Genomic DNA, 12,500 nt, shown 5'->3' with positions numbered 1-12,500 from the left:
GTAGTAGTAGAAAGAGAGAGAGAGAGAGAGAGAGAGAGAGAGAGAGAGAGAGAGAGAGAGAGAGAGAGAGAGAGAGAGAGAGAGAGAGAGAGAGAGAGAGAGAGAGAGGAAGAGCAAGAACAAGAGAGAAAGAAAGAGGAAGTGCAAGAACAAGAGAGAAAGAAAGAGAGAAAGAGGAAAACCAAGAGAAAGAGAGTAAAAGAGGGAGAGAGACAGAGAACACTGTATACAATCACAGATGCAATATATGTAAGTATATACAATAAACCTCTTAAGCAGTCGCTCAGATGGGTGACGTTCCCATAACTGTCAACATCACTGCAACTGATTATAGGCAATCCGTATAAACAATGTTGCACATCAGGCATATAAATACGAAAGTTGCAGAAACAACGAAGCTTATTGAAAGGACCCCGGAAGCTTCAAGAAACTATACAAGGAATTACAAAACTTTCATATAAATGTCATAAATATTCACAATTTCACTGGCAATGTATGTACCACTTAAATGCACGGAATGTGAAAAAAAGAAATATTAGAAAACAAAAAACACATAAAACATATTCATTCATATTTGCTCGCGTCTGAAATTACAACGTCACGCATTGCACAAAGCAGAACGCGTCCAACTGTACATGCTGAACAACGTGACAGGTACAAGCCAAGGTGAAGAGCTTCCACAGGAGAGAGCGAAGGAGCAACGCGCAGAGGCGGGAGGTAGCGCCCGCAGGCCGCCCTTGCTTCTGGTGTTGATAAGCCTTAAAGGAAGCGACCGTCAGCCAGCTTTCTTGCACATAATTAGCTTCCCATTATAATTTACATACTGTCAGACTCTATACTTTGATGGCACGAGAAGGTTTCATACACTTGCATGTATATTCATATAAACAAACAACGCAGGCGTACCCATAAACACACTCATATTATACATGTGTGTGTGTATTTCTGTAACGTATATATGAATAACTGAATAAACAAATGAATGAATCTATCTATCGTTCTATCTATCCAGCTTTCTTTCTACATCTATCTAGCTTTCTATCTACATCTATCTATCTATCTATCTATTCGTGTGTGTATGTATGCATGTATGTATGTATGTATGTATGTATGTATGTATGTATGTATGTATGTATGTATATATGTATACATGTATGTATGTATGTATGTATGTATGTATGTATGTATGTATGTATGTATGTATGTATGTATGTATGTATGTATGTATGTATGTATGTATGTATATCTAGAGTACAGTATGCATGCATGTATACATACATATAAACATATACACGCATACGTGTGATTTACATATCTTATATCCAGAAATGAGTGCCTTTATGAAAACGAAAATGTCACAACACGCATTTTTTCTCCAATTAAGGAAATGTACCCACGATCCCCCTCTCCCCCCACCCCCCCCACCCCTCCTACCCCTACACTTCCTCTTGAGCCACGGTAGTAATATAACTTGAGCAGTGTATGTCCGGCTCCCCTACCCCGCCCCCTTCCCTTACCTCCTACCCCATTCCCCTCTTTCTTATTCCCCCAAATACTTCTCCTCGACCCTCTCCCTTACCCTAACTCCCCTTCCTCCCTTATCCCACCTCCCCCGTCCCTTACCCCTTACCCTTTCCTTTACCCCCTCCCCCGTCCCTTACCCCCTCCCCTGTCCCTTACCCCTCCCCCCGTCCCTTACCCCCTCCCCTGTCGGTGTCACCCCCTGCGTGCACTGGACAGTTCGCTGACTTGATTAACACGTCATGTTCCCTGAGGCTAACCTGTCATTAGGACCAGCTTATATACCTTTTTTTTTCCCTCTGTGGAAATTAAAATCCGCCGGATTCCTGAATTTAGGTTATTAGCGATGTTTACCTATGTTCAGCAGTAATTACAGCGGACTGTAAATTAATATCATTTTAGTTACATTTCATTAAGTGCTTGTCCTAATCCTGTCATACTTTGCCGAGGGAGCATGAGTGGGATGTATTCATTAATGGAGAGGATATAATTTAATGTGTGCAGATACAACGCTATGTGCGTGAGTGTGTGTGTGTGTGAATGAGTGTGTGTGTGTGTGTGAATGAGTGTGCATGTGTGTGTGTTTGAATGAGTGTGCGTGTGTGTGTGTTTGTGTGTGTGTGTGTGTGTGTGTGTGTGTGTGTGTGTGTGTGTGTGTGTGTGTGTGTGTGTGTGTGTGTTTGTGTGTGTGTGTGTGTGTGTGTGTGTGTGTGTGTGTGTGTGTGCGAGATTGTTTTCATTTATGCATGCAGGTACTTTATATACATAAACATTCATGTGCGTGCTCGTGTATGCGTATGTACCTTATAAGCACATATAAAGCAGTAAATCAACAACAACAAATAAAAACAAACACAAAAAACATGAAAGTCAAATGAAGTCATAGAAGAGAAAACTCAAGCTCCTTAATTAACTCTTCCTCTTCACTTCGCTTGCCAAGAGTAAAATTCCTTTCAAGTGCAAGTACAAAACAGCCCTAGTTAATGCACACTGAAATTTGGCTAATATAGTCATTGGTTGTTAAATATCCCCCTCATCTAGTTAATCCACGAGCCTGTTACATGTTAGGGTCTCACAAGACGCGGAATAACATACAACTCAATTAAAAAAGAAAAAAAAAAAGTAAACCTTCAGGAAGTTTGTTGAGGTAAGAACAGCTGCATACTCACTCCTGAGAATTCTCCTTATATTCACACCTGTATAAACCCTTTACCCGAATTGCGATAGTTATGAACGTTGTATAGCTTTATGTACATTTTTTTCTCTCTCCCCATCACTGCAATGTTATATATGTTTTTCTCTCCTCTCTCCGTTTACCCAATCCCTTTCCCACACACGTATACACCCACCCCACACACATTCAGACTCTCCTTCCTCACACACACCCATCCCCTCCCACACCCTTCCCCTTCCCCCTCCCCCCCCACACACTCATTCCCTCCTTCCTCACACACACTCATCCCCTCCCGCACACCCTTCCCCCTCCCCCACATCCTCATCCTCTCCCCCACCACACACACCCTTCCCCTCCTTCCCACTCACACACACCCTTCCCCTTTTCCCTCTCACACATCCTTCCCCTTCTTCCCCACACACTCCCGTCCCCCTTCCCCTCCCACACACCCTTCCCCCTCCCCCTCCCACACAGCCACACACATATACCCCCGAACATTCCACACCATTTAATTCACATATCAATACCAAACAAATATCCAATAAAACCCTGATTATCCCATGAGGGTTGGATTACCGCGGCGGCTTCACGGTGAAGCTATCCTAACAACTGGGTGATTATGTAAGCTAATTATAGTCATGGAGGCAGTTATCAGGGCGCGGGAGTCTACAACCTCAAATCATGCCCTGAGGAAAAATGGAGGGGGGTGGGAGGGGGGAGAGGGTAGAGGGGTAGAAGGGTAGGGGCGGTGGGGTAGAAGTGTAGGGGTGGAGGGAGGATGGGTAGGGGTGGAGGGAGAATGGGTAGGGGTGGAGGGAGGAAGAGGAAAGAGGTAGAGAGGTAAGGGTGATAGAATAGGAGTGGAAGGAGAACGGGGAGAGGGTAGGGGTGGAAGGAGAACGGGGAGAGGGTAAGGGGGGAAGGGAAAAGGGTTAAAAGGGAGCAGGGTTAAGGGTGAGTTCGGAGGGAGGAAGGAGTGAGCGAGGTGAACGGGATATGGGTAGGGGGAGGAGGTAGAAAGGGGTAAGGCTGGGAGTTAAGGGAAGGAGTAGGAGTCGATGGGGAGCTGCCGGGGGCGTAGGGAGAAAGGGGTAAGAGGACGGAAGAGGTAAGAGGAAAGAATATATAAGAGGTGGGAGGGTAGGGATAAAAGGGGAAGGAAGAGAGGGTTGGGGAGAGGACGGGGGGGGGGGGGGGATGTGGTTAAGGTGGAAGGAACGTGGAGTAGAGGGTGGAATGTGAAGTGGTAAAGTGGAGGGAGCATGAGGGTGGGGGGAGGGGAGGTGGAACGTGTAAGGGAATGGGAAGAGGGTAAGGGTGTGTGTTTGGGGGAGGGGAGGGGGGAGGGTTGCTTCGTTAAGCTAATTAAAAAGGTGAGGTGAAGGAATCCAGATGGGGTAGGGGGGGGGAGAGGAGGAGGGGGGAGAAAATGAAATATCTTGCCGTCTGTCTGTCTAGTTTTCCCCATTCTCTCTTCATTCTCTCTCTTCTCTTCTCTCTCTCTCTCTCTCTCTCTCTCTCTCTCTCTCTCTCTCTCTCTCTCTCTCTCTCTCTCTCTCTCTCTCTCTCTCTAGCGCACCATTGTGTAGAAAAATAGTAATGATAATATTAATAACAACACCAATCTTTTCATCAGGATAATAAAAGCTTAATGAAACTGTATTGCGGAAGGGGATTCATAGAGCGAGCATGCATATAAAAGCCAGTTACTCACACAACATCATTAATTAGCGATGATGATTTCATTACCTCTCCGCTGGACGCTGAGATATATAGTGCAGTTTACAGCCAATGAAACTATTCACACGGGATACTTCCAGAGATTCGTAACAAAAAGACTGACACATACATGATAATATCTATGGTTAAACTGATAATTGAATGCACAGCGAAGTATATAAAGAAATGAATTAACGCAGATGAATAGATAGATTGAACACATCAGTAAGCAAATTGATAAAGCAAGAAAAAAAAAGAATTCCTAAACAAATAAAGATGAGTCAAAAGAATTGCAACAGAGATATCCACCTTTCGTTTCCTTTGCTAAAACAATAGATAATTCACTACAGAGAGAGAGAAAGAATAAGCAAACAAACCAAAAAGTGAGAAAAACAAATAAAAACCATCTGTCCACAACCATCAGATCTATCACTATGAACAATATCGGTGTTCGTTACTTTCACTCGTGTTCTTTACGATAACCATGATGAACGAGCGGAGAGGACGGCCGAATGATTACCATTAGCGTCGTGAATATCTCACAATTACGAAACGCATTAATTACAGGGTAGGGCCACTAAACACACAGGTAATGCCACGTGAGTAATAATTACACAGGTTGGCATATGCAGATGTATAACTTAGTGCCGAGTGGCTGTTACGAGACAGTGATATCTTGACTTAGGGTGAGTTCTTTTCTGTGCTGTGTGTGTTCTTGATGATGAATGGCTTATAATACACACAAATGCTTCTACACAGGTACATTGGCACCTACAGTTATCGTAGGTACATTTACATATTCATATATATGTATATTCTGCCATGACATAAATTCATAAATGCACATTCATGCATATCATTCAGACATCCACACATGCATAATCTTACATTCAGACACTCACACACAGACACAAAGCTCATATCCAAACTAATCAACAATAATGATTCCAATGCTGCATAATATTCGCCTCTGTTTTCTAAGAACAGACTGCAAATCTAATACCTGTAAATTGCCTCTAATCTTCGTAATACATCTCTCGACGAATAGTAGGAGTCTCGGTGGATCTGCTTTGATAACTATTATATTCAATTTAAAACTTCTTGCTCCCGGTGGCTAATGCAAGTGACACGGTAATGATAATGATGATGGAACTTCCTTTTTTTTTGTTACAAATCACGGCCGGAATATGAATGCTTTTCTCTCCCTCTCCTTTTTTCTTCTTCCTTTCACTTGCTTTTCCATGTCACGTGAGGCAGAGGCACTGAACTAAAGCTAAGCGATATATTGCCTCTGGTTTACCGAGGTTCTTTTCTCTCTTTTAAGAGAGAGAGAGAGAGATTGAAGAGTGGGGGGGGGGGGGGAGAGAAGAGAGAGAGAGAGAGAGAGAGAGAGAGAGAGAGAGAGAGAGAGAGAGAGAGAGAGAGAGAGAGAGAGAGAGAGAGAGAGAGAGAGAGGGAGAGAGGAGAGAGAGAGAGAGAGAGAGAGAAGGAGAGGGGAGAGAGAGAGAGAGAAGGAGAGGGAGAGAGACAGATAGCTAGATAGACAGATAGAGGAAGAGAGATAAGGAGCAAGTAAAACGGAGAAAGGAATTTCCATCATGTTAACACTACTTTCCCAGAACAGATGACTTCATATCCATTTCATATTTGAGAAACAACTGAACAAGGTTAAAAGAAACTGTAAGCGAACAAAGGTGAGCGAAGAAAAAAAATACAGCTGATCATATCATCCTCGAAATTATACCTTACTAATGCTGATATACACACTCATAATAAGTAATCATTACCATTGATTATCACCCAAGTTAACTATCATTACCCCCTTAACCCCAGCACACCCCGAAGCCATTGCAAACAGCATAACCATTAGCCTTGAATTAGACAAATAACTGGCTGATTATCCGGAAGCACGCATGCCCTGGCCAAACAACATGTCTATTGGAGCAAAAGCGATTTCCCTCAAAGGTCTAGAGAGCCATTCCCCAAAGACCACATTCAGAGGCGTAGGAAAGGACGAGGACCAAAGATCACTGTGCTCAACCCGCAAGCCTCGAAAATGTTCCATCATTGGAGTCTTCATTATAGACTTTTCGATCACATTTTTCCTGCCGGGGCGTGTGTTTTCGTTCACTTCCTTTCCTCGGCCCGTGGTTCTTGCACGAATTTAATCCCATGTGATCAAAATTCATAGACGCGAGTAGCTTAATGTCTTAGAATCACGGGGTTTTGTTGAATGTATAAGATAAATACAGTGATATTAAAGGTTGCAATATAATTGCCTGGCATTACGTATCAAGCGTATTTCTTTATCATGATTGATTATTCATGAGAGAAGAAAAACAACGCAATACAGAAATTAGCAGAACCAGATTATATTTTGATTATCTTAAAGCGTAACAGATATCATATTGGTAGTAACGAACACAGTGAAGAGATAGAATGGTGTTTATATGACCTTATTATCGTTATTGATTTTAGAAATCGATGGTCATAGCAGTCAGTCAACTCTGAGAAAATATCGATTTGCCTAGATGGATAGAACATATCTATTCGCCCGCGATCTGTCGATCATTCACATCCCTGGCTTTTATGCCTGTGTGTGTGTTTTGGATCCATCTAATAAGTGTATGTATACATGTATACAGCATACAACACACCAATATATATATATATATATATACACAGATAGATAGATTGATAGATATAGATAGATAAGTAGATAGATAGAGAGAGAGAGAGATAGAGAGAAAGAGAGAGAAGGAAAGCGGGAGAGAGAGAAGGGGGAGTGGGAGGGATGAACGGAGGGAAAGAGCGAGATAGGGGAAGATTTAATCCACACACATACATACTGACAGATAGATGAGTAGACAGATAGATAGATACGCATATAGCTATGAATACCTATAGATGAATATATACTCATAACCTGAGTCAAACGAACTGACGTGATGACAGGTAAATTGGAACCGATATCAATAGAAAAATGAAAGAATTATCTCAATTACGACCATGTATGTTGAAAGGGGCCTTGTTGAGGAAGGGTCTGACTCCGTGACTGACAAGGGAACGCGGTGAGGGGAAGGCCAGAGAGGGGAAGGAGGGTCGGAAGGGAAGATAAGGGGAAAGAAAACGCAAGATGAAGAGAGGGTCGAAGGTTAGAGCGGATAAAGTTAGGTCAGGTGGGGAGAAAGTGTAAGGGTAGATTCCAGTTGGGGAAAAAAAATGTACGGGGTAGATAGCAGGTGGGAAGAAAGTCTAAAGGTACATTTCAGACGGGAAGAAAGTCTGAAGGAAGATCTTTGGTGAGGAGAAAATCTTAGCCTTTCGCGGGGAGAAAGTCAGCATCAATGTATTCGAAGAGGTGAACGTGAAGGGAATAAAATCCTGAGAAAGATGTCCTTGAAGAAAGAAGTCAAGGCGAGTAATGGCGAAATGACGTCGGGAATTTATTTCCGGCGAAAAAATCCTTATAATGGTATTTACGTGGAACATTCGTGGACTAAAATGATTCGATAAAATATAATACCATGGTAAGGATAATTGTAAGAAATTAAGTCCTTGGGGAGGAACTGTCATACAAGAAAAACACGAAAGTTTACAAATTGAATTTGGTGATAAACCACGAACACAATACACCCGTTGTCAAGAAAAAAAATTAATTCCATCTTCCGGAAAGGAAAAACACATCTAAATCGATCATAATAATTCCCTTTGGTGCAGCTTTGTAACTACCAATGCTCACCGAACTTCCGCCATTAGCGCTTAGTTAAGTAGAACGAAAAGGCCATTTAAGCATAGCATGCGGTTAGGAGCTTGTGTGGCCAATGTTGTATTCTGAGTGACTGCTTATGAGTGATAACAATAACGCTGTGGAGGGTAAACTATTATCGTCTTTCATACTGCACTTGTGTTTGCTTAGTCGAACGTAGCAAGTTTTATTAAGCATGTAATTTTATCTTCTTTTTTTTTTTCTTTCTTTTCCTTTCTTATCCCTTAGACCTTTTCTTATTTTTCGGTTCTTGTTCTATTCACTTCAGTAGCTAGCAAGTCGTGAATTATGTGATATCTCTTGTCTATTTGCTCAAAGTGTACATATATTTTTGTCATTCTTTCATTGATTTCTTATCAATCGATCCATCTGCATAGAAGTACCTCATCAATTATATATTTAAGTTGGACACTTAGAAAATCTCGTTTGGTCTGTTTATTGCTATTGTGTCTCGTAATGATCAAGCAGACATTCTCATAACTAAAATAAGCTAAATGAATGTATAACTGTGAATTCAAACGGCCCATTTCTTAAAATACAATTTAATGAACAATAACCAGATCTGAGCGTCATCACCTTGTTTTCATTCTCTCTGTGTAAGTAACTCTCTTGCTAGAAATTTCTTCCTTAATAACACCATTAAACGAACGGGCGAGGCGTGTATACAAACTGTACAGCCTTGTCCTTTGAACCACACCTGCGAATTGTGTTCTATTTTACACGATACCTTTATCTAACTATTGCGTCATCCACATGTGTTCATGGTAAGATCACAAAGGACTTGTTAGTATTATCAGTATTTCTATTAGAGGTCAGATAACAATTGACATTAGGGAGAATGAGGGAAGAGTATGAGAGAGAGAGAAATAGACAGTCAGATAGAGCAGAGCGAGAGTCAAAGAGAGCGAGAGAGAGTCAAAGAGAGCGAGAGAGAGTCAAAGAGAGCGAGAGAGAGAATCAAAGAGAACGAGTGAGACTCAAAGAGAGCAAAAGAAAGAAAAGGGAGAACGAGAGAGAAAAGAGAAAGGAGGAGAAAGAAGGTATGCAACCGGAGCATTACGACAAGCTTGCATGATAATAGCAGTTTGCCTGAAAGTCATTAACCGTTATCAGAGACAGCAAGCCATGTTTCGGGGGCGTAATGGCTTCGTTTGCTCAAAGTTTGCACCGAGCTTGTGATGTAGAGGCGGCAATGCGACCTAATAAGGCCCTTTATAAATGATGAACGATATCTGAAGCTAGGTGAACTTACCCTGAAATACAATTAATATAATGAATGTCTCTCATAGATACTGGAAATGTGTTTTCTGATATTTTTAGGGGAGTTAGAGTTTTGAAAATACCTATTATAACATATAATGCTAAAAATAACAATAATATTACATAGCTATGAAAAGAGTAGCTATCACAGTTAATACCAGTGTGATTGTTATTATTGCCATTATATAACACAATAAGATTGAGTTACTTACGCTTGGTCTTGCAATATCTAACGCTTGAGTGTATACATGCGTGGGATTAAGAGACACTCATATGAAGAAAGTGTAAATAAAGGCATTATTGCAATCTCGTATAATGCCACACATTGTGTTACAAACGCACGTACTACTTTAACTCACATGTTGCGCTATATACACCCAAATTAATGATCTACATAGCTTTAAAAGATGCGTCAATAAATGCAATTGCAAAGCCCGGTAAAAGCACATACTGAAATAAACGCACACATTACATGTAGGCTACTTAACAGATATCAATACACAAGCATTACTTCAAACGCACTAGATAAATTAATCCAGCTAAATGTATATCGGCTATCAAACACACTATCCTTATACCAAAACTACACCTCAGCTGCGATGCATGTAAACAGAAAACACCTCGCAGATAATTTACGTCAAACCCACACTTCTGGATATAAAGTAGAACCGTAGGCACACATATATCACCTCTCGAGAACACTTAAATTACACTTTTGAGCTACAACCTCGGCCATAACGTCTATGGCATCACAAACTCGCAATGGCACCCCTGAGACCGATGCAGAGTTCAAAACCCATGGAAGGCTTCTACTATCTCTCCCCCTCCCCCATTCTCTCTCTCTCTCTCTCTCTCTCTCTCTCTCTCTCTCTCTCTCTCTCTCTCTCTCTCTCTTCTCTCTCTCTCTCTCTCTCTCTCTCTCTCTCTCTCTCCCTCCCCCATCTCTCTCTCTCTCTCCTCTCTCTCTCTCTCTCTCTCTCTCTCTCTCTCTCTCTCTCTCTCTCTCTCTCTCTCTCTCTCGCCTTCCCCTTCCTCTATCTACCTCTTTTACCTTTGCCCCCCTCCATTCTTACTCTTCCTCCTCCCTTCCCCTTTCTCCCTTTTCCCTCCTCTTCACTCCTCTTCCCTCTTCATCCCCTTACCTCCCTTCCCTCTCTTTCCCCCTCCTTCCCCGCTACATGGAACTAAACGTATCCCCAATAAATCCAGGACGAATGTTAATTCAAGTGGGAGAATTACAGTCCACGACAATTTGTGGAGTTAGTCACCGCCCCCCCCCCTACCCAACCCCCCCCCTACCCAACCCCCCCTCTTTCACCCCCCTCCCCGCATGCTTATGTCGTAATGTTGATGATGAAGTCGTAAGATTTTCAATCCTCCATTAGCGAGACTTTAAGATTAGGTTAGTTTAGGTTAGGGCTGGATGAATTAGGCTTGGGTTCTGTTGGGTTAGGTTAGATTAAATTCGTAAGAGTAGGTTTGGTTAACTTAGGTTTGACTGGGTTAAAATAGGTAAATTTAGGGGAAGTGCAGTGACGGGAAACATAGGTAAGCAACGCTCATTACGCCTTAGGTAGACTTATTCGTTGATCTTTCAGGTCGTTAGTGCCACCCTGGTTTTGCAGCTTGATATCCGGGATGTGTCTTTCGCGTTGTGCTTGCAACATTGTCTAAACGCTTATTGCAAACTGTGATTTCACAGCTTCGACCAAGGATAGTTCTCGGAGTTAATCTATAAAAAGACGAATTATTTCAAAGGTGATGAAAAGCAACACACGCACCATGACTTTTTAAAAACATAATAATCGCATGATCGAGAGGATAAAGTTGTACTTTTTTACACAAAGAAGCAAAGGTTGTGGAGGAAACTGGAAGCTTTCCGCAGCAAATTGCTCTTTGATACCGCCGACATCCAATAGTCTTTGTTCGTAGGGGCGTATCTCCCATTGAGCAACAACAGACCGTCGTCCTCAGTGGTTTGCATTGCATAACACACTTCAAACCCCGTCCCTACTGGCGAGAGAAGGAAAGGGAGTCAATGCTATCCTTTGTAAGCTTTAGAGGTGAAAATACCATTCGCATGGCATGAAAACACGCCATAAACATTCTAGCTATCGACGCTGTAATGCCCCGGAACCTCATATATTCAGCATTATTGCACGCAAGTCCCGCCAGTGTTGACAGGCTCTGAACACGCTACGGTGAACAAACCATCGTTGCCAACGTTCACATTTTCGCCGTTGAGTTCTTTTCCGAACACGTTATTTTAGTCTTTCCCAATTCCCAGAAAGATTCACGAGATGCGAATTCGTACCGCTTCGATTCAAACGGTTCACAGTGATTACCGCGTTTCACTCCCGACGGAGATCGATCATAAAGGCTCCAAATAAGGCAACGATCCCCCGAGCCGCCTTGCACTCTCCCTCGGCTGCTGTACGATGACGAGGCGCGGGCGGGCCTTGCAAGAGGGAACGCCATGCATTACCCTCCGTGATGGTGCGTGATTTGTGACTCGGTTGCAGCTCACACTATGGTCAAGAAGCGTTTTTACGGTCCTGAGCCCCGGCTATAGAAAGAGGGGCTGAGGGATCGTTTGCTTTGAGGTATAAGGAAATTGTTAAAAATGTTACAAAAATATTTTTGTGTGTTGCGATATATCAGGTCGATGGGGTTGCGTTTGTTGGCTTGAAGATTTAACTCGTGGCTCGTGAATTTAAATTTGTGCAGAAATTGATGAACAAAGGAATATCATAAACTTGAATTGTAGTGGCAGAATATAAAACAACGCCTTAACGATGGTTTTGCCCAGAGATAGACTAAACAATTTTCTTATTATCAGACTAATCATGGAAATTGTACGAAGACTATATGACTAACTGTAAAACCGCAATAACAACAGAACTGCATAATCATTTCCATCAAATAACTCATGAATATTCTCAACACTCTTCGGCATCTTACTTAACAATCAATTTACTAATAGAGAATTCCAGGCAAACAATCTAACTCTCTAATGTATTATCATGACGTAATTTATTCTCACCTGAGTTTCAGAGA

The 12,500-nt window shown here is 42.1% G+C and overlaps 1 protein-coding gene across 1 annotated transcript in view; it reads right to left on the bottom strand.

Annotated features, from left to right (window-relative positions):
• Positions 1-12,500, bottom strand: part of LOC125025731 (homeotic protein empty spiracles-like) — a 59,819-nt gene that overhangs the window by 6,446 nt on the left and 40,873 nt on the right. Inside the window, exon 2 of the mRNA XM_047613892.1 lies at positions 12,487-12,500. This exon is cut by the window's right edge and continues 156 nt beyond it. Coding sequence (XP_047469848.1) covers positions 12,487-12,500 — 14 coding nt within the window. The remainder of the gene's footprint in view (positions 1-12,486) is intronic.

This window comes from Penaeus chinensis, chromosome 5 (assembly GCF_019202785.1).
Source record: "Penaeus chinensis breed Huanghai No. 1 chromosome 5, ASM1920278v2, whole genome shotgun sequence".
Lineage (NCBI taxonomy): Eukaryota > Metazoa > Arthropoda > Malacostraca > Decapoda > Penaeidae > Penaeus > Penaeus chinensis.
Note: the sequence above shows the minus strand (reverse complement) of the source record. Positions and strands in the feature narration are given on the sequence as shown.